The sequence below is a fragment of the Callospermophilus lateralis genome, chromosome 2, assembly GCF_048772815.1.
Source record: "Callospermophilus lateralis isolate mCalLat2 chromosome 2, mCalLat2.hap1, whole genome shotgun sequence".
In the NCBI taxonomy this organism is placed as follows: domain Eukaryota; kingdom Metazoa; phylum Chordata; class Mammalia; order Rodentia; family Sciuridae; genus Callospermophilus; species Callospermophilus lateralis.
In genome coordinates this window covers 101118779-101142137 of record NC_135306.1, presented here as the reverse complement: position 1 = coordinate 101142137, position 23359 = coordinate 101118779, and the positions used below count along the sequence as shown (strand labels likewise).

Genomic DNA, 23359 nt, shown 5'->3' with positions numbered 1-23359 from the left:
CCTGAGGGTCTCCTTCCATTTCCATGCAATTTCCCTTCTCTCTCCCCTCCCTCCCGCCTCTCATCCCTGTTTAATGTTAATCTTCTTCTCATGCTCTTCGTCCCTACTCTGTTCTTAGTTACTCTCCTTATATCAAAGAAGACATTTGGCATTTGTTTTTAAGGGATTGGCTAGCTTCACTTAGCATAATCTGCTCTAATGCCATCCATTTCCCTGCAAATTCTATGATTTTGTCATTTTTTAATGCAGAGTAATACTCCATTGTGTATAAATGCCACATTTTTTTTATCCATTCGTCTATTGAAGGGCATCTAGGTTGGTTCCACAGTCTTGCTATTGTGAATTGTGCTGCTATGAACATGGATGTAGCAGTGCCCCTGTAGTATGCTCTTTTTAGGTCTTTAGGGAATAGACCGAGAAGGGGAATAGCTGGGTCAAATGGTGGTTCCATTCCCAGCTTTCCAAGAAATCTCCATACTGCTTTCCAAATTGGCCGCACCAATTTGCAGTCCCACCAGCAATGTACAAGTGAACCCTTTTCCCCACATCCTCATCAGCACTTGTTGTTGTTTGACTTCCTAATGGCTGCCAATCTTACTGGAGTGAGATGGTATCTTAGGGTGGTTTTGATTTGCATTTCTCTGACTACTAGAGATGGTGAGCATTTTTTCATGTACTTGTTGATTGATTGTATGTCCTCCTCTGAGAAATGTCTGTTCAGGTCCTTGGCCCATTTGTTGATTGGGTTATTTGTTATCTTATTGTCTAATTTTTTGAGTTCTTTGTATATTCTGGATATTAGAGCTCTGTCTGAAGTGTGAGGAGTAAAGATTTGTTCCCAGGATGTAGGCTCCCTATTTACCTCTCTTATTGTTTCTTTTGCTGAGAAAAAACTTTTTAGTTTGAGTAAGTCCCATTTGTTGATTCTAGTTATTAACTCTTGTGCTATGGGTGTCCTATTGAGGAATTTGGAGCCCGACCCCACAGTATGTAGATCGTAGCCAACTTTTTCTTCTTTTTCTTCTCTGATTTGATATCAAGTGCCTTGATCCACTTTGAGTTAACTTTTGTGCATGGCGAGAGAAAGGGATTCAGTTTCATTTTGTTGCAAATGGATTTCCAGTTTTCCCAACACCATTTGTTGAAGATGCTATCCTTCTTCCATTGCATGTTTTTAGCCCCTTTATCGAATATAAGATAGTTGTAGTTTTGTGGATTGGTTTCTGTGTCCTCTATTCTGTACCATTGGTCCACCTGCCTGTTTTGGTACCAGTACCATGCTGTTTTTGTTACTATTGCTCTGTAGTATAGTTTGAAGTCTGGTATAGCTATACCGCCTGATTCACACTTCCTGCTTAGCATTGTTTTTGCTATTCTGGGTATTTTATTTTTCCATATGAATTTCATGATTGCTTTCTCTATTTCTACAAGAAATGCCATTGGGATTTTGATTGGCATTGCATTAAACCTATAGAGAACTTTTGGTAATATCGCCATTTTGATGATGTTACTTCTACCTATCCATGAACAGGGTATATTTTTCCATCTTCTAAGATCTTCTTCTATTTCTTTCTTTAGGGTTCTGTAGTTTTCATTGTATAAGTCTTTCACCTCTTTTGTTAGGTTGATTCCCAAGTATTTTATTTTTTTTGAGGATATTGTGAATGGGATGGTTGTCCTCATTTCCATTTCAGAGGATTTGTCGCTGATATACAGGAATGCCTTTGATTTATGCGTGTTGATTTTATAGCCTGCCACTTTGCTGAATTCATTTATTAGCTCTAATAGTTTCTTTGTAGACCCTTTTGGGTCTGCTAGGTATAGAATCATGTCATCTGCAAATAATGATAATTTGAGTTCTTCTTTTCCTATTTTTATGCCTTTAATTTCTTTCGTCTGTCTAATTGCTCTGGCCAGTGATTCGAGAACTATGTTGAACAGAAGTGGTGAGAGAGGGCATCCCTGTCTTGTTCCAGATTTTAGAGGGAATGCCTTCAGTTTTTCTCCATTCAGAATGATGCTAGCCTGAGGCTTAGCATAGATTGCTTTTACAATATTGAGGTATGTTCCTGTTATCCCTAGTTTTTCTAGAGTTTTGAACATAAAGGGATGCTGTACTTTGTCGAATGCTTTTTCCGCATCTATCGAGATGATCATATGGTTCTTATTTTTAAGCCTATTGATGTGGTGAATAACATTTATTGATTTCCGTATATTGAACCAACCTTGCATCCCAGGGATAAATCCTACCTGATCATGGTGCACAATTTTTTTGATATGTTTTTGTATCCGGTTCTCCAGAAGTTTATTGAGGATTTTTGCATCTAGGTTCATTAGAGATATTGGTCTGTAGTTTTCTTTCTTTGAAGTGTCTTTGTCTGGTTTAGGAATCAGGGTGATGTTGGCCTCATAGAATGAATTTGGAAGTTCTCCCTCTTTTTCTATTTCCTGAAATAGCTTGAAAAGTATTGGTATTAGTTCCTCTTTAAAGGTTTTGTAAAACTCTGCTGTATACCCATCCGGTCCTGGGCTTTTCTTAGTTGGTAGTCTTTTGATGTATGTCAGACTTTTAAAAAAATTTTTTTTAGTTGTTGATAGACCTTTATTTTATTTATTTATTTTTATGTGATTCTGAGGATCAAACCCAGTGCCTCACACATGCTAAGGAATCACTCTACTACTGACCCACAACCCTAGCCCATTATGTCAGACTTTTTTTTTTAAACTACACCTCTTTTATTCAAGTGTGTGATATTGGGAATTGAACCCAGAGGCATTGAGCTACATCTCAGATCATTTTATTTTTTGAAACAAGGATGCCCAAGCTGGTCTTGAACTTCTGATCCTCTTGCCTCAGTCTCCCAAATCATTGGGATTACAGGTGTGTGCCATTATACCTGTCAAGAATACACATTTTATTTCTGCTTGAGATACAAATATTCAGTTTGGATGATGAAATTAAAGACAATGGATAACTCTTCCATTTGTTTCAATCAACTTCAATATATGTCAAACTTTAAAAAATTTTTTTTAGTTGTCAATGAACTTTTATTTTATTTATTTGTATTTGGTACTGAGAATCGAACCCAGGGCCTCACACATGCTAAGCAAGCGCTCTACCAATGAGCCATAACCCCACCCCCACCTCATTTTTTTCTTTCAAGAAATAAAGGGGCTAAGCATGGTGGACACAACTATAATCCTGCTACTTGGGAGGGGGAGGCAAGAGGATCACATGTTTAAGACCAGTGTGGGCATTTAGTGAGACACTATCTCAAAATAAATAAAAAGGACTGTGGGTGTAGCTTAGTGGTAGAGCCCTTGCTGGGTTTGATCCCCAGCATGGCAAAATATAAAAATAAAATAAATAAAAAGAAATAAAATATTATAAGTGTAAAACTAAGGACTTGCTCCTATAACCTATTCTATTCTTTCCCATCTGCCCAGAATGTAATTCTCTCTCTCTCTCTCTCTCTCTCTCTTTTTTTTTTTTTTTGGTACTGGGAATTAAACTCAGGGGTACTCAACCACTGAGCCACATCCCCAGCCCTATTTCATATTTTATTTAGAGACAGGCTCTCACTGAGTTGCTTAGTGCCTTGCTAAGTTAGCTGAGGCTGGCTTTGAACTCAGCCTCCTGTCTCAGCCTCCCAAGCCACTGGGATTACAGATGTGCACTACCATGCCCACCATAAATCTTCTCTTAAAGTTGATTGTATCTTAAATTTTATCCTTTTATTGTATACATAAGTACACATACAATTTATACACGTGCACATACACATAAACGTACTTTTTTTTATTCACACTATATTTATCTTTTGGTAACACTTAAAAAATAAACATCATATATTCAGTTTTATCCAAATTGATCAATATAGATAAGTTTCTTCAGTCTAAATGGCTATCTGTAGTATTCCAGTGTATGAATATACTACAGTTTATTTGACCATCCCTGTACTAATGGACATTTAAGTTGTTTCCACTTTTTGCTATTACAACAGCATTAAATTAGCATCCTTGAATGATGGGGTGAAGAGTTGTAAGGGAGGATTACTCTGGGTTATACCCAGAGACGGCATTGCCAGATTGAAAACTGTATAGATCTTTAGATTTACTAGATATTGTAAAGTGCTTTTTTTTTTTTTTTTTTTTTTTTAAATAGTACTGGGGATTGAACCCAGGGCGCTCTACCACTGAGCTACATCCCAGCCCTTTTTGTTTTTTATGTTGAGAATGGGTTTTGCTAAATTGCTGAGGCTGGCCTTGAACTTATGATTCTTCTCCCTCAGCCTCCTGAGTATCTGGGATAATAGGCTTGAGCCATCACATGGTGAACTGTTAGAGTCTGTAAACAAGTCAGGATGGCGCCTGGCGCCAGGCGCCATCCTGACTTGTTTACAGACTCTAACAGTGAAGCTGTTCTGAGACAGTATATCAATTTGTACTTCCATCAGCACTGTGTGAGAAATTGTATTTGAGCTCCCTGGTCACCAACATAATTTCATATGTTTGTTAAGTGTTTGGGTTTAATCTGTGAATTACCTTTTCTGGGTCCTTTGTTTTTCTTATTCTTTTTTTTTCCCAAAGTATGCTAGTGCTCAGACAGGGCCTTGCAGATGCAAAGCACGTGCTCCACTACTGAGCTACACCCCCTGATTTTTTTATTATGGTAAAAATGATTACCATCTTAATCATTTTTAAGTGTGCAATTCAGTGGCATTATATACATTCATATATTCTTAATGTGTCATCTTTACTACCATCTATATCCAGAATTGTTTTCATCTTGTAAAATTGAAAACCCTACCCCATCTTTTGGCAACCACCATTCTACTTTCTGTGTCTGTGATTTTTGATGATTCTGAGTACCTCCTGTATGTGGAATCACACGGTATTTGTCTTTCTGTGACTAGCTTATTTCACTTAGCATAGTGCCTTCAAGTTTCATCCATTTTGTAACAAATGTTAGAATTTCCTTTTTTCAGCTGAATAATACTCAATTATATGTGTGTATCATATTTTCGTACTTACTTATCCCTCAAAGGACACTCAAATTACTTCCACATTTAAACTCTTGTGACTGAAGCAGCCAAGAACGTGGGCATACAAATCTCTTCAAATTCCTGATTTCGATTCTTTGGAATATATACCATAAGTGAAATTGCTAGATCAAATCATGTCCCTTTGCTTTTGTTTTGTTTTGTTTTGTTTTCTTATTTGTGGGATTGCTGATACATTTAAGCATTTGTGGGTCATATGCATCATCTGTGACTTAGGTAAAGCCTGAACTCTTGAGTGATGTGCACCAGCATCCCTGCTGAATTGGGGAGCAGCTTTGGAAAGGGGTATACTTCAGGAGAGGGCTTGGATCAGGGAGTTGGGCACAAATTCTAGAAGGTGTACTGGAAAGACAGAGCAAAAGGGACTTCCCCTGTACTGCCTCCTCCCTGTCTCCCTCCTCTGTGCTCCACCCACCCCACCAATATGCCCTTGAGTCAGGGCCAGGAGGTGGATCTGTGTTCAGTGCAGGGCCGAGTCTGGGTGGCAGTCTGACTGTCTCCCTGGTCTCTGCAGTCTTATATAGTGGATAGAGTGGAGCCAGGACGACAGGTGAGTGTGGTTGTGGAGCAGGTAGGAGCTGTGGCTGTGGACTCCTCTCTTTGCTGGGATGGGACAGATCTTGAGTTGAGAGAGACTGCCATGTGGAAGGAAGGGTGGGCAGCACCAGGACCAGATGTCACTGTCATCTTACAGGTGCAGAGTGCTTGCTGTGTGCCAGGTTCATATGGAGGCAACGGATTTTAAATACCATGACATGTCGTGTTTTTTTTTTTTTTTTTCTGGTACCAGGGATTGAACCTAGTGGCACTCTACCACTGACCCCCAGATCATTTTAATTTTATTTTGAGACAGGGTCTGGCTAAATTGCCCAGATTGGCCTCAAACCTGGATCCTTCTGTCTCAGCCTCCAAGTCACTGGGATTAGAGGTGTGCACCACTGTGCCCAGCTCATGATATATCTTAAAGGTCATGACATCTCTGAGAACTTGCTCTTGGTACCCCCATTTTTTAGAGAAGGAATTTGAGACTATGAGAATTTGAGACTGTGAGAATCACCAGGCCAGTGGATGCAGAGGCTGGATTATCAAAGACTATCTGAGTCCATATCCCTTTCCACTGCTAATAGTGCTTTGATTCCCTGGAAGCTGGGTCCTGGTGAGCTGGCCATCTTGATAAGCAAGTAAGGAAGGAGGAGATTTCCTAGGAAATGGAATGTCCTCAAGCATGTGACTCTCCTAGGACTCTTGGAGTTTGCTGACATCAGCCTCTGAGGTGATCTAGCACCCTGGGAGCTGATAGTGGTTAAGCTGAGTCAAAGTTGGTAACGGCTAGTTCTTCAGAAACCCACATCTGCCTGTTGATAAGGATGTCCTTGTGAGCATAGTGACGTGCACTTGGCAGAAAGTGGTGACCCTTGTTGGTTCTGTGAACTCCCAGTCTGAGCTTTTGCAAGCTCTCAGCACCTTGGATGCCCAGGTCTTTGCAAAAGAGGTGCCTGAGTTGTTTTAACTTGATGAAAGTTTCTGTTCACAGTTGTTTTACTTATTGCTTCAGTATGCACATAATAATTCAGCTGTCCATACATTTAAATATTTACTGATTACCTATTATGAACCAGGCATTCAATTTGGTATTGGAGAAACTATGGAATGTATGAAAACCTTGCATTCTTGGGACATACACCAGAGACTTTGTGGTGTAATTGCCACTATGGAAGTGAAGCAGGCTGATGTGTCAAAGGCAGGTAGAGTGATGAGGCTTCTGGTGATTGGGCAGTCAAGAGAGGAAGATGTGGCAGAAGGAGGGGAGGATGGGGCGGGAAATCTGGTCTTGGGTCCCAACTACTGATTCCAGATTCCCCAATATTCATAACACCATAAACCCCTGCTGGGATAAAGACCCTTAAGTGAAACTCGGTTTTGACTCCTAGTCTCCATTATCAAATTGTGTGTGTGTCTATGCATGTGCATGTGTGCATGCTCATGCAAATGAGACATACAAACTAAAATTTTTTACCTCTGGGGAGGGAAGATATGTTTAGGAAATACTAGTAAGGCCTAGGGCAATCATCTGGGACTTTCTTTTCTTAATGAATAGTCAGTTGTGCATAGTATAAGATTCACAGTTTTATTTGTCCTTTCGACTGTGGGCGTGTATATCAAAAAATAGTATTATTAAGAATATTTTTGGTGCTGGGGTTGTGGCTCAGTGGCAGAGTGTTTGCCTCACATATGTGGGGCACTGGGTTCGATCCTTAGCACCACATAAAAATAAAGAAACAAAATAAAGATATTGTGCCCGTGTATAACTAAAAAAAAATAATATTTTTATTCACCCCACATTTTACACTCTTGTGGTTTTTGGATTGCACCTTGTACATGAAGATAGAGCACTGCCCAAAACTGAGAATATCCTGGTGTGCCTTAATTTTGTTATCTCTTCACCACTATGATGAAACTCTATGGGAGGACTCTTCCTCCATTTTAGAGATTAGGAAGCTCAGTCTTAGGAGAGCTAAGTCATCCAAAGTCACATATCTTGCAGGTGGCAGAAGCAGAGGTCAGTCCTGATGGCCCATCTCCAGGGCACAGTTCTTGGACAGAGGAGAGAAGGTTCTGGTGAACCAGTTCCATCTGATCATCTGGCATACCCAAATTTGGTTGCTCACTCTTATAGACTCTGGGAAGATGTGTAAGGGGTAACCCCCTGTAGGCATCGGGGCAAGAAGGGTCAGGAAGAAGTTGGTTATGGGCAGAGTAGAGGTTGAGCCTGTGGGCCAAGGACAATGGCATCTCAAACTTTGCTTTCATACTCATGATTCGGGAGGAGAGGGACAAAGACACAGCAAGGAGGTTTTCTGGACTAGGATGTGTTTAAGACTGTAGGATTCCAGTGCCACCTTGGCTATGCATCTGAATTACCAGGGGCCCTCCCCCAGACATCTCAGACCCCAAGGCTGGCCTTTTAATGTGGAACATAGGAAGCAAGGTTTCCAGTAGACACTTGGGGGTGGATTCCACTGCCCTTGGATAATAGAAAGTTTGAGTGAGGAAGGATTGTCTAGCCCAGTGCTATCCTATAGAAATTGGGAGGGACCCACAAATGCAAGCCTCTTTCTTTCTTTCTTCCTTCCTTCCTTCCTTTCTTTCTTTCTTTCTTTCTTTCTTTCTTTCTTTCTTTCTTTCTTTCTTTCTTTCTTTCTTCCTTTCTTCCTTTCTTCCTTTCTTCCTTTCTTCCTTTCTTCCTTTCTTCCTTTCTTTCTTTTTGGTACTGGGGATTGAACCCAGGGCACTTCACCACTGAACTGTGTCCCCAGATCTTTTGTATTTTTGAGGTAGACTCTTGCTAAGTTGCTGGGGCTGGCCTTGAACTTGCAGTCCTCCCGAGTTGCTGGGATTACAAGTGTGTGCCATCATTCATAGTTCATAATTTAAAATGCATTTAAAAAATTTTAAATTTAGCTACATTTTCAAAAAAGTAACAATAAAGAGGTGAAATTAATTTAAATATTTTAACCCATTATAAGGCAATTTTTTTTTTTTTTTTTTTTTTGTGTGTGTGTGTATACTAAACGTTTGAAATTCAGCATATGTTTCTACTTAAAGTGCTAGCCAGGGTAGACCAGCCACATTGCAAGTACTTGATAGTCATCTGGGAATTGGAGCCATTGTGTGGTAAGGGCAGGGCTGATGCAATCCACTGTTTCTAGAAGAGGCATCTGGGGGCCAGAGGAGGGAGACATGCTGGTGGCATGTGGGGTACCAGCCCCAAGTTCAGAGATCCTTAATACAAGCTCATGGCTTCTCTTGGGTGGGAGGGTCCATGTTGGCAGTGAATTCTCTTATATTTATCCTGGGCCTGGCCTGTCTTCCTGATTCCCACCTTGTCACATGGGCTTTAGCTTTCTAACCCTGAAAATAGAATTCAAAGCATCTGCCTCTCCAGGCAGACACCGGAAGTATGATTTTCAGGTGGCTCCCCGTGGTGTCTTGTGATTGGCAGCTGGTCAAATGGATGATACAGTGTTTCTGTACAAAAGTCTGCTATGAAGGCTGTTGGCTGCTTATGGAGCCCAAGGGTGGGGAACAGAGAAAGCATTGTGGTTGCAGTGGAAAGCTTGTCCGGTTCCTTTTCCTCAGAGCTTGGATGACTTGAGAGACACTCCCACTGGTGGCCTTGATGTAGTCAATTACTCTGCCCTCTGTTGTCTCTAAGGAGCCTGAGGGAAAGCACAGCTCCCTCACCCCCAGGCATATTGCCATCACTGTACAATGATGGGGTGAAGCTACCAATTTCTGCCAGGGTCTAGCCACAGGCTGCACCAGAGGTGCTAGAGAGAACCTGACCTATTGTTACTGCTTCCCCATTCCTCCACCTGCACTGGGACAATGACATCCTGATGAATAGATCCATTTGTTCATTCAGTAAACTTGTATGAGAGCTAACTGTGTGCCAGGCACTATTCTAGACATTGGCTATACAACAGCAGCAGTGAGCAAAACAACAAAGTCTTTGCAAGTAGGGGAAGGGATCTATAATATTGGGTGTGTGGGGAATTGCTGCTGGGAGGTGGAGAAGTTGAGGAAAGAGCTGGAGGAGTAGACACCCAAGCCCAAGCATTCCAGGCTAAGGGCACAGCAAGTGCAAAGGTCCCAAGGAGGGAGTTTGCCTAGCTAGCCTCATCAAGACATGGTGAGTGGCTATTTGCAGTGACCTACTCAGGTAATCCCAGCTACTTGGGCAACTGAAATAAGAGAATTGCAAGTTCAAAGCCAGCCCAGGCAACTTCATGAGACCCTGTCTCAAAACTGAAAAGAGAACTGAGGATATAGCTCAGTGGTAGAGCCCTGCTGGATTCAATGCCCAGTACCACCATCAAAAAAAAAAAAAAAAAAAAAAAGCCAGGGGGGTGGTTGTGAGGAGGCTGCTGAGGCTGGACTGGGTGATGTGGAATAGAAGGGGACAGTTGAAAAAGAAGGAGGAGAGGTGCTGGCCATATGGGTAGCTATAGGGCAGAGCAAGGATGTGACCCTTCTTCTAAGTGAGATAAGGAGCCCATGGAAGGTTTTTGAGTAGAGAAGTGATAAAAATGACAGTCTATCCAGGATAATCACAATTAGTTGGTCATCTGTACCAAAGAATGGCCGATCAAGGTCGATTATGACGTGAAGGAAGAGCTCCCATACCTCTGCCCTCGTCCTAACTTCACCTGTGGCTGCATTGATTGCATTGCATTCACAGTACGGTTTGGACTATGCACTGCACTGGGATATTGGCAGTGGCCACTAGGACCAGACTTACACACCTTGACAGGCTAGGGAAATGTGTGGATGCAGGTGCAGGCGTATCCTACACTGACGTCTGGAAGACTTGCCACTCAGAGTAGGACTGTGGAGATCTGATTTAGGAGCAGAGTGATTAAGTCCTGTGCCTGTGGTATGCCATGGCTGCAGGAAGAGGACAGCATGTGAGGAAGTCTGGTGTCCAGCTGGAGGGTTTCAGTGATCCCATGAATGCAGCCACGTACATTAAAAGCCTATTGGGGAGCCTGCAGAGGGGCACCAGGGCCGTGTGCTGGTGACTGCGTGTCCTAAGGAAGCCTGCCCGAGAAGTGGCCTGATTGAAGGATTTTGATATACTAGAGACCCCACTTCTCTAGATGCTCCAAAGGGCAGTCCTCGTGGAGTGTGGGGTCACTTAAGGTACTTGAAATGTAGGGAGCCAATCCTTCATGAGATGGTTTTATTAGAGGCAGCAGGGAATAAAGATTAGGAGTTGGGTCCTGGAAGGACTAAAGTTTTAGTCCGAGCTCTACTCCTCATTAGCTGGATGACTTGGGCACCTCCCCCATCCCTTTCATGCCTTTTCTCTACAGTGGAGATAACTACAGTGTTTGACCTGCAGGGTTGAGATAATACTTGAACAACCCTTGAAAGTTTCTGGCACAGTGGTTCTCAACATTTGGTAATGGCTGGAGACATTTTGCTTGTCAGAACTAGAGAGTGGGATGTTCTACTGGCACCTCGTGGGTAAAGGCCCAAGCTATTGTTAAATATCCTAGAGTGCACGTTAGAGGAGCCCCCCCAACAATGAGTTATCTGGCCCCCAAAATCAGTGGTGTGGAGGTTGAGAGATCCTGGTCTTGCAAATAGTAAGTGGTACTACATTTCAGTTATTATTAAGAAATGTAGTACATCTTTTAATTCCATGTTATTACTTATTTGGCAGACATTTATAAAACAGACAGGTATTGTGGCACATCCCTACAATCCTAGCAAATTGGGAGGCTGAGGCAGGAGAATTGTAAGTTGAAAGCCAACTTGGGCAACCTAGTGAGATCCTTTCTCAAAATAAAACATTAAAAGATCTGAAGATGTGGCTTAGTAGTAGAATACCTCTGGATTCAATTCCTGGTAGTGGGGGTTGGGGAGAAGGAAGTAAGCAAGCACATCCTTATAAAATATAAAAACATTGTGTGACAATGCATCTTGGATAATCCAGGTTCTCTCATAGGCTCTTGTATAAATAAGTTAAAGTTCATAGGATAATGGACAAGACATAAAACCAGTAACAATACAACATTATTTTACCTGGTGGTGGTAAAGAATTCAAGGTATACAAAATATTTTATGGGAACAAATACATTAGTTGTTCATAGAAATATCTGAGCAGACTTCATAGATGAAGGGCATTTGAGCCAATGCTACAGGAGTGGGATTGTTGACAGAATGGGGAGGGGTTAGAATATTGTCTTAGTCTGTTTTCTGCTCTTATAACACAATACTGCAGACTGGGTGATTTGTAATGGATAGTTTATTTGCCTCACAGTTCTGGAGACTAGGCCAAGATTGGGGGACCACATCTGGTAGGGGCCTGCATGCTGCATTCTCTCATAGTGAAAGATAGAAGGTAGAAGGGCAAGGATGGGGGCAGACTCAGCCTTTTTAAAGGAGCCTACTCCCATGATAATGGCATTGATCCATTCATGAGGGCAGAACCCCCAAGACCTAAGTATCACTTAAAAGTCCCACCTCCCGACACCACCACCAGATTGGGGAATATGTTTGCAACATCTGGACTTTGGGGGACTCATGCAAGCCACGGCATTCTACCCCTGCCCTCTAAACTCATGTCCTTCTCATGTGCACATGACATTCATTCTGGGGCTGGGGTTGTAGCTCAGTGGTAGAGCACTTGCCTAGTGTGTGTGAGGCACTGGGTTAAAGCCTCAGCACCACATATAAATAATTAAAATAAAGTTATTTTTAAAAGTTATTGATTATTTCATGTTGATTTAAAAAAAATTACATTCATTCTACCTCAAAAGCCCTGAAGTCTTAACGTGGTTCCAAAACCAACTTAAAAGTTCAGTCTCATCTAAGTCAGATACAGGTAAGACTGAGGCAAGATTCATCCTGAGGCCAATTCCTGTCCAGCTGGGAGCCTGTGAAATCAAAATGCAATCACCAGTCACATACTTCTAAGATACAAAGGAGGGACAGCATAGGAGGTACTTTCCCACCCCTAAAGGGTGAAGTAGGTGAGAAAAGAAAGTAATAAAGCTCCAGGACTTTGTTTGACTCGTGTTCTGCCAACCAGTCACACTGGGCTGATTCATCTGCGGGGCCTAGGGCAGTCCCCCCTGCCTTTATGGCTTTGCTGAGCTCACAAGTTCGGGCTTCCTACAGCTCTGTCAGGTTAACGTTGCATCTTGGTCACTCTATACTTCCTGTTCCACAGGGCCTATCACCAGAGGAGGTCCAAGATTCCCACAGAAGGGGACCTCACCTCAGAACAAATGGGGTCCTTGACATACGTGATGGAAAAGAATCTCAGCACACATTACATTGAGATTCAGGTGCTTAAAGAGATTTAGGAAAGCAGATGTACATTTAAGGGACATTGAGGGGTATTGCAAGAGAGAGACATGCTATGGGGGTCTCTGGCTCTTCTTTTAAAGGATACACAGTGAGAGGTGAGAGAGGGTTTGGGAAAGTATGTGGTAATGACAACGGTCTGGCAATCACAAGACAGTTTATAGTGGTCTGGTTATTCTCAGGATCCTTAGATTGATGTTATTATCTAATCAGTTGATGATGTTAGAAAATCCCCTAAGTTATAGATTTCTCAAAATGTATCACTCTTTGCTTAATCTATTTATGAGAGCTTATTTGGGGGTTCTAGAAAGGGAGTATAACTACTCTACACCCTTGACTTTAGAACAGTCCTCCTCTATTGGGGAAGTTCGTCCTCTCCAACAGACTGTGCATCTTGAGAGGGAAGCTCTTGGATGAGGACTCCTGCCTAGCCAACCAGATCAGCTGAATCAATTCTGGCGATCAGTAGGGTGACAGATGTCCAACCAGATTGCCCTCACATCCTTAATCTATTTATTGTATGGGCTAATTAACAGTGCAAAAGGTTATTTTTTTTAAGTGGGTGAATTTACATTAAAATTTACAGATTTCACATAAATCTGGGCAAGACAGGCCGAGAAGAACTAGTATGATTGGCCTGGAAAGGTATGTGGAACTATAGATTTAAAAAAAAAAATAAAGTTTTTTGTGATACTGGAAATGGAATCCAGGCATACTCTACATCTGAGCTATACATATCCCTATCCCTTATTTTGATTTTGAGACAGGGTCTTGTTAAGTTGCAATCCTTCTGCCTCAGCCTCCCAAGTAGCTGGGATTATAGGCATCTGCAGAACTTTATATTTAAAATTCTGTTTCCTTGTTCCTCCTTTTTAAAAATTAATTAATTTATTTGTTCTAAATTGTTATATATGACAGCAGAATGCATTTCAATTCATAGTACACAAATGGAGCACAGTTTTTCATTTCTGTGGTTATACATAGGATAATGATGTCCATCTCATTCCACCATCCTTCCTGCCCCCATGCCCCTTCTCTACCCCTCCCTCTCCTTTGCCCTATCCAGAGTTCCTCCATTCCTCTCATGTTCCTCCCACCACCCCCATTATGGATCAGCATACACTTTTCAGAGAAAACATCTGGCCTTCGGTTTTTTGGGATTGACTTACTTCACTTAGCTTAATATTCTCCAACTCCGTCCATTTACCTGCAAATGCCATAATTTTATTCTCTTTTAATGCTGAGTAATATTCCACTGTGTATATATACCACAGTTTCTTTATCCATTCATCTATTGAAGGGCATCTAGTTTGGTTTCACAGTTTAGCTATTGTGAAATGTGCAGCTATAAACATTGAAGTTGCTGTGTCACTGTAGTACACTGGGTTTTTTTCCTTTTTTAAAATTTTAATTTGTTATATATGACAGCAGAGTGCATTACAATTCATGTTACACATATAGAGCACTATTATTCATATCTCTGGTTGCACATAAAGTAGAGTCACACCATTCGTATCTTCATACATGCATTTAGGGTAATGATGTCCATCTCATTCCACCGACTTTCCCACCCCCATGCCCCCTCCCTTTTCCTCCCTCAACTTTTTCCCTTTGTGTTATCTAGACTTCATCTAATCCTCCCATGCCCCCCCTCCCATTATGAATCAGCATCTTTAAATCAGAGAAAACATTCAGCATTTGGTTTTGGGGGGTTGACTAACTTTACTTAGCATTATATTCTCCAACTCCATCCATTTACCTGCAAATGCCATGATTTTATTGTCTTTTAATGATGAATAATATTTCCTTATTCCTCCTTTTATCTTCTTTTTGCCTTTAAAAAATTTTTTTCCATCCTACCTCAGGCCTAATGGGGACTTGCAGCTCTGACCCTACAGTTCCTCCAGGCATTGCCCTATGAGGGATTCTCTATAGTGTCTGCCTCTGTGACAAATCCATCTAGACCCCAGGCTGCTCAAGGACATCCTGTGAAATCTCAGTGGGGAATGCATGTCCCCCAGCTTTTGCATTCTGCAAGCCTGCAGAATTGGCACCATGTAGAGGCCAGCAATGCTTACTGCTTGCTCCTTTTGGAGTGGTGGGCCAAGCTACACCTTGAGTCACAGGGCCCAGAGTGGGCTGCACCATCATGCAGGGAGTGGAGACTCAAAGCAGTCCTGGGCATGGAGCCCTGAGGTTGGAGGGTGCCCTAGGCCTTTTGACAGATTTCCCTGCCCCTGGGTTGGTACTCTGGGTGCGTATTGGGAGGGGCAGCACCAACAATCTGTGTAGGACCTTTGGGGCCATTTTTCTGTGTTCCTGATGAATGGCCTCAGGCTTCTTTCTGTCCATTCTAAACTCTTTATCAAAAGATCTCTTGGTGTTGTTTTTTTTTTTTTTTTTTCTCCTAAAAATCCTTTACACAGCCAGGCTGAAAATTCTTTAAATCCCTAAATTCTGTTTCCCTTTTAATGATAAATTCCACTTAAAATCATGAGGCGTCCACCAGAAGTTCTTATTTATTTATTTTTTTAGTTTTCGGCGGACACAACATCTTTGTTTGTATGTGGTGCTGAGGATCGAACCGGGCTGCACGCATGCTAGGCGAGTACGCTACCGCTTGAGCCACATCCCCAGCCCCTGGCTTTCACCAGAAGCTCTTGTGTGAGACCATGCAAGAACATTCAAAGATGAAATGATTAGAGTTATAATTTGATCAGTGGATTAATCCACTGATAAAAATTAACTAGGTGGTAGCTGTAGGCAGGTAGGGTGTGGCTGGAGGAGACAGGGAATATGTCTCTGGGGTTTAGGTTTTACTGTACACAGTTAAAAAAAGCCATGCAAGCCAGGGGCAGTGGCACACATCTGTAATCCCAATGGCTTGGGAAGCTGAGGCAGGAGAAGCTCAAGTTCAAAGCCAGCCTTCGCAACTTAGTGAGACCCTATCTCAAAAAATCAAAAAGGGATTGGATGGGGGCTGAGGATGTGGCTCAAGCGGTAGTGCGCTCGCCTGACATGCGTGCGGCCCGGGTTCGATCCTTAGCACCACATACAAGCGGAGATGTTGTGTCCACCGAAAACTAAAAAAAAAATAAATAATAAATAATTAAAAAAAAAAAAAGGGATTGGATGTAGCTCAATGGTTAAGCACCCCTGAGTTCAATCCCTATACCAAAGGGAAAAAAAAAAAAAAGAAGAAGAAGCAGCAGCAGCAGCCATGCAGTAACCTGAGTGCTTTGTGACTGAGATGTTTCTTATACCAAATATCCTAGCTGTTCACGTATTTTCTGCTCTTCATAAAGTTCTAGGACACAGACACCAGCCAAGTTCATAGCCATCACATAGTAAGGTTGGTCTCTATCCCAGTTTCCAGCACTTTGTTCTTCACTTCCACTTGAGATCTCATGAGAATGGCTTTTACTATCTCTTTTATCAGCTTTTTCATCTTCGTGACCAAAAAAACTTCACAAAAACAATGTAGAGAAGGCTCACAGTTTCAGAGGTTCAGTCCATAGTTGGCCCATTCCATAGCCTTGGACCCGAGGTAAGGCAGAACATCATGGTAGAATGGTGTGGCAGAGGGAAGAAGTTCAAGGTCTAGGAATCGGAGAGAATTCTTACCATAGACAAACTAAATCCCAAAGACATACCCCCAGTGACCTGTCTCCTCCAGCCATACCCTACCTGCCTACAGCTACCACCTAGTTAATTTTTATCAGTGGATTAATCCACTGATTAAATTATAACTAATCATTTCATCTTTGAATGTTCTTGCATGGTCTCACACAAGAACTTTTGATGGATATCTCATATATAACCATGACACCATCCATATTTCTCCTGACATCCTATTAAAGATCATTGAAGTTATCTCTAAGAAGTTTTAAACCTTCCCTACAGTTCTCCTGAACCCTCATCAGGATCACTCATAATCTTCTGCTTTCAGCAATCTAGGCCTTTTCTAGCTTGTGTCTTCAGATTCTTCCAGCCTCCACCCACTATCCCAGTTCTAAAGCTACTTCCAAATTTCAGGTATTTGTTATTGCAATGTCCCTATTTCTTAGTACTAATTTTCTGTCTGAAGTCTGTTTTGTGCTATTGTAACAGTGCCATGGACTAGATACTTTATAATGAATAGAAGTTTATTTAGTACTTGGTTCTGGAGGTCAGGAAGTCTACAATCAAAGGGGCTTAGCTGATTAGGACTTTCTTGCTCTTTATCTTCTGGCAGAAGGCAAAGCGGGAAGAGGGAGAGGCAGAGATGGCTGGCTGAGCATGTCCTGTTGTACTTACTATGTATAGAAATATTCATTACTATGCTCATGTTCATTCCCATAGTAATGAATCCATTCTTGTAATAAAAGCATTAATGTGTCCACAAGGATTCTGCCCCCATGACCTAATAACACCCCCCACCCCATTTTTCCAGTAGGGGATGAACCCAGAGCTGCAGGCTCACTAGGCAAATGCTGTATCACTGAGATAGTTCCCAGTTTTAAACACCTCTTACGGTCCCATCTCCAAACACCAAGGAGTCAAGTTTGCAACACATGAACTTTGGGGCCAAATCAAAAGCAGGCATCCTAACATATTAAAGCTGGGCAGAAGTGGGGACTGTGGAAGGTAGATGAAATGGTGGGCAGGAAATGGTGGCTCCTTTCATGTGCTTGGGGGAGGGTTGGCAGTGCATCTGCTGAGCTCAAGGCCTGAGTTTGAAGGGCTCTGGCTGCTTGGTAAGGAGCTCTGGCTTTCCATTCAAGGAATGGGGAGAAAATGAAGGAAGAAGGTGGTTTGATCCATATCATTTCTTAGAAAAATACCATGTTGGCAGTTCTGAGGAAGAGATCTGAGTTAAAAGAGTTATAGAGAGTCCAGTTAGGAAGCAGCTAACTTAGGGTGCAGTCTGGAATCAGGCTGTGGCTCAGGAAACCGGGACAGGGAGGGGCTGCATTCTAAAATGTTTTTGAAAGTCTATGTAGCCTTTGCACTGGAAATGAGTTATTTATTTATTTTTAAAATGTTTATTCTTAAGTTTTAGGTCACAATATCTTTATTTTATATTTATGTGTTTCTGAGCATCGAACCCAGTGCCTCGTGCATGTTAGGCGAGCGCTCTACCACTAAGCCACAACCCCAGCCCCGAGTTTTTTATTTTTAATATTTTTTTTTTAGTTGTAGATGGGCACAATATCTTTATTTTTCTTTATGTGGTGCTGTGGATCGAACCCAGTGCCTCACACATGTGAGGCAGGTGCTCTACCACTGAGCTACAGCCCCAGCCTCTGGAGCTGAGGTTTATAAAGCTCAACATCCTTAGTGCCTTCTCGGTGCCAGGCATATGGAAAGTAGCTCACCGATCATTGGCTGGGTGAGCTTATGGAAGGACAGAACCCATAACATTTAGTAATCTGCTAGGGAGGGATTGAAGGAGGAGGAGTTAGGAGGCTTGATGAGGATGTGGTTGGTGGTTAGGGGAGCTGCTGAGATCAGTCTGCTGGGGACAGTCTGCTTCAGTTTGAAGAATTAAGATCATCCAGGTAGACAATTAGAAATATTGGGATGGAAGCCAGGTGCGCATGCCTGTAATCCCAACTACTTGGGGAGGTTGAGGCAGGAGGATTGCAAATTCAAGGCCAACCTGGGAAATTTAGGAGACGATGTTTCAAAATAAACTCATTTTAAAAAGTGGGGTGGGGTGGAGGTGTAGATCAGTGGTGGCAAGCTTCCCTAGCGTGTATGAGATACTGGGTTCAATCCCAGCACTGTAAAAAGGAGGGAAGAGAGGGAAGTAGAGGTGGGGGAGAGAAGAAAAAAAATAGTAGGATGAACCTGAGAGAGAAATTAGGGCTAAAGATAAAGAACTCAAATCATCAGTGTACAAATAATAGCAAACCTCTAAAATGAATGAACTTGTCCTGTGAAAATGTGTGAAAGGGCTCCAGGACAAATCCTGAGAATGCTAGCATTTAAAATGTGAGCAAGAACAATCTTTTCTCTGAGACAACCCACTTTTCCTCTTGAGAGTGCTTCCTTTTCTCTTTCCTTATAAGTTCTGATATACTTTAAAAAAAAACGTGGGTAAGTTGTTGTTGGTGCATACCTGTAATCCCATTTACTTGGGAGGCTAAGGCAGGAGGGTCAAAAGTTCAAGGTCATCCTGGGCTACTTAGGGAGACACTGTCTCAAAATAAAAAAACAAAAAGGGCTGGGGATGTAGCCTAGTTATAGAGCACCCCTGGGTTCAATCACCAGTATGAAAGAGAGAGAGAGACAGACAGACAGACAGACACATAGAGGGAGGGAGAGAGGCAAAATAAAAAGTGTGGGCAAAGGAAGCAGAGCCAGGGAAAAATGTTCCAGAGGATGGGGTAGCAGGAAAACCTGGAGAGGGCCTTGACCTAAAAGCCATGAAGGAGGCATGGTCAACAGTGAACAAGGTCACAGTATGATGAGATTGAAAAATAACCCTTTCCTGGAGTTGAGTTTTTTATTTTTAATATTTTAATTTTTAAATAACCCTTTGCAGGGTTCTGATTTTGTGGGTCTGCAGGAGCAAATAGCCCTAGGTCAAGTAGGAGGAGGGAAGCCACCAAATGGTCTCATCAAGAACAATTTCAGCATAAAAATGATGGAGGGAGTGAAGGATGGAGGGAAGGGGGGAGAGAGAAGCAGGGGTAACAGGAACAGGGGTTAGAGGCTGAGATAGACTTTTGCTTTTTTAGGAAGAAGGGGTCTGGAATGTGTTTATAAGTCAAAGAGAGTAGAGGAGGAAGCAGAGGTGGGAGATATAGGGCCAAGGGGGATGGAGTCACTGATTGGGACCAGTTCTGGGAAAGTGATGGGGAGGGATCAGGGAAGGAATTTGGAGAGAGAAGTGGTGGGAGAGTATTGAAAGAGCAGGGAGGAAAGTGATTCCAATTTTTGTTATAGGGTCACTGAGGGTCAGTGAGCCATATGTGAGGGACACACTTATAATTCCAGCAACTTGGGAGGCTCTACCTCAGCAACTTAGCAATACCCTATTTAAAAATAAATATATAAATAAAATAAAAAGGGATGGGGATGTAATGCAGTGGTGGAGCACCTCTGAGTTCCATCCCTTGTACCTACATAGGTAAACAAAAACTTAAAAGGGCTTTGTAGCTCAGTGGTAAAGTATCCCTTAGTTCAATCCCCAGTACTAAAAACTACAACCACCACCACTGAGGGATAGTGAGATTCAGCGGCAACATTAAGTAAACCCTGGGCTTTTGCCCCCACTGGTCTTCCCCAGCCCCCTTCTTTAGAACATTAAACCATGATCCTGTGGTGGATCTGGGGGCTCAGGACCCTGGCATCATGCTCTGCCCTGGGGAATATCTGGTTGTGCTCCTCTCGGTTCACTGGGTACCTGCTGTGCATTACATAGTCAGTGCCAGGGGCAGTATGAGCCATGGTTCCTGCTCCCAGTGGGCCTTATTTCTTCACCCCATTCCCCTAGTTCTCTTTAGCCACGGACACCTTGGTTCTTGGCAGAGTGCTGTGAGAACAAATAGCCCTCCTGCCCTGGGTCAGCTTTGCCTCGCAGACTGGGAGAGCTGGTCTCCTTGGCAGCTGCTCATTCCTAGAGGCTGGTGTACCTTGAACATGGATGGATCAGATGCCAGCTTTTCTACCCAGGTATCCTACTGTGACTTTTCTCCTGCCTTTTTGAGAAGCTGGGTCAGCAATGTGGGACAGCGGGTGGGAAAAAGCTACGAGTCTCCCCGGGCAGCAATGTGCTCAAGAAGCTGTGCTTCTGGAATGCCTGAAGCCACTGGGCAATCCTCTTGGCTTGGCCCAGCAAGGAGAGGGGGTGGTGCAACCCTGAGTGTAGCTGGTCTGCTTAGCACAACACTGGCTCCATTTTTGAATCAAGACATGCTGATGCAGAACTTTATTGGGAAAGAGGTCAAAGGAGGGCTAGTTGCCTTGCTGTTTGGGTTTGGTCCAGGCTACTTGTCTCCAATCCCCAGTTTCTACCCTCAAGGTTGCTTAGAGCAAGGCTGAGTATTTGTCTTTTAGTTAGCCTGGAACATGCTCTGTGTAGTATTTTTCATCCTGGCTGCACATTAGAACCATAGAGGCAGTGTTTCTTTTTGTTTATTTATTTTGCTTTTTACTACTAATGCCTGGACCCCTAACTAATTAAATAAAAATCTTGGAGAGTGGAGCATCTGGATTTTTTTTTTTTTTTTTTTTGAGAGAGAGAGAGAGAGAGAATTTTTTTGATATTTATTTTTTAGTTTTCGGTGGATACAACATCTTTATTTTATTTTTATGTGGTGATGAGGATCGAACCCAGTGCCCTGCGCATGCCAGGCAAGCACGCTACTGCTTGAGCCACATCCCCAGCCCGCATCTGGATATTTTAAAACTCCTCCGTTGACTGCATTGTGCAGCCATTGTTGTGGCTTACTGATATAAAGAGAGATGCACTGAGAGGGAGTGAATCCAGGTTATAAAAGGAAGATCAGGAGAGCAAGAAGTGTAGGAGATGGTACAGCTGATACAGTTGAAAAACATTAGAGCTGAGGGACTCTGACCCAGAGCTTTGCAACTTAGTGTGGTCCAGCTAAGCAGCAGAGCCTGGCGAGGGAGCTGGTCAGAGGAGAGGTCCTCTGGCCTCACCCACATTCTCTGAATAAGAATCAGAATGTGCATATCAAAGTTTGAAAAGTCTGTTTTCAAGGTTGTCCAATCTGTGGTTCTCCACCATGGCTGTATATTAGAATCACCTAGTGTGTAAGCAAATTCCAGGCTAGACCAGACTAACTCTCTGAGAATTTCTAGGTATGGAATTTGTATTACCTGCCCCCCCCCCCACATACACCTTTCTTTCTTTTTCTTTCTTTTTTTTTTTTTTTGAGTACCACAGGAAATTCTGTTCAGCCATTGTGAAAACATCCTCCCTAATCAGTGCTTCTCAGACTTGAATGTGGGATCATGATCAAATACTTTGTAGGTCTGCAGGAAGCCTAAAATTCTGAATTTCTAATAAGGGTCTTTGTGTTACCCATGTTGTTGATCTGATAAATGTATTTTGAGCAACAGGAATCTATTAGGCTAACTTTCCAGCCTGACAACTGAGGGTCAGTGAAGGAGATGTGATCATCCACAAACTTGGCATTCATTCTGTGCTTTTTGGTATATTCTACTCTGTGCCAGGCATCATGCTGGAGGCTGGAGTTGGGAATAGAACAGACCTATTCTGAACCTTGCAGAGTTTATATTTCAATAGGGGAGACAGAAAACAAACAAATAACTAAGCTAACTACAGATCAAAAGAAGGCTGTGAAGGAGATGAAGAGGCCATGTGGTGGGAAATGGCTTGGAGGTTGCTGTGGGTGGGCAGAGCTATCTGGGGAGTTTCTAGAATAATGACTTTAACTGGGAACTTCTGATTACAGATCTCTAACTTTTCAGTACTGTAGGGACAGCTTGATGATAAAGTGCTTGCCTACAATGTGAGAGGCCCAGGAATGGGGGAATCTTTGATGACTTCTTCTTCTTTTTTTTTTTTTTTTTTAACCAGCTATGGCCATCCTCTATTCCTCTGGGATCTGTCGATGGTTGCTACTAACACTACTGAGGATGTCTAGTGGTGGTCCTTCCCTGGCTTTGTCCCTTGCACTGAAGACTCTTTCTTCAGTGTCTGTGGACTCAGAGTATAGCCCGAGGAACACCCTGTTGGGGAGCAGGGAATTTGCTCCATAACAGAACAGCATTCAGGATCATCTATCTGTGATGTGTAACAAAGACCAGGCCTTGTCCCTCCCTATCCCTAAGAAATAATCAAAGACTTTTCATTTGTCACACACTAGTCCTTTCTTCCCTTTCCTGGTTCATTCTCAGTCACCTGAGCTCTTATAAAATCACAGTCCCAGTCCCCACCCAAGCTGACCAGGGTGGGTCTGCAGGGCAGGGCCCTGGAATGTGTGTGTGTGTGTGTGTGGGTGCGTGATGGAAGAGGCGGACACTGTGCTTCTTCCTGTGGCTATGGAAGGCATAGATATTTGTTATGCAGTGACTCAGCAGCATGACCCTGGCTAAGTTTGAGTCCAAGGCAGTTCACCCCTTCTGGATTCACCCAGTCCTTTGCCCTTACCTTGCTGGAAGTCTCTCTAGACTCCTCATTGACTAACTATTCCCTCATACCTCCCCATTTTCTGTCTCCCCATTTCATCACCCCTTCTCACTGAGTTCACCCTACAGGATGTGGGGTGAGACTCAGGCACTGTTTGCCTGGGGTCAGAGTCGAGAAGGCCCAGAAGGGGGGGCCCATGGGGTCCCTCCTAGCCCCACTCTCATTCTCAGTCTGTGGCACAAGCACACCTGCTTGGCAGGAGCTGTGGGAGATAGATAAGGAGAGGGAGGTGGTGGCTAGAGCAAGGGGA

The 23359-nt window shown here is 42.8% G+C and overlaps 1 protein-coding gene across 6 annotated transcripts in view; it reads left to right on the top strand.

Annotated features, from left to right (window-relative positions):
* St3gal4 (ST3 beta-galactoside alpha-2,3-sialyltransferase 4) overlaps positions 1–23359 on the top strand; it is a 49106-nt gene that overhangs the window by 16952 nt on the left and 8795 nt on the right. The window contains exon 1 of one of the 6 annotated variants that reach the window (XM_076843567.1): positions 20569–20603. The exons of 3 other annotated variants lie outside the window; for them this stretch is intronic. In XM_076843567.1, coding sequence (XP_076699682.1) covers positions 20571–20603 — 33 coding nt within the window. In that variant the 5' untranslated portion in view covers positions 20569–20570. Of the gene's footprint in view, positions 1–20568; positions 20604–23359 lie in introns of those variants that run through there. 2 more of the 6 variants (XM_076843571.1, XM_076843568.1) reach the window with 2 other exon arrangements.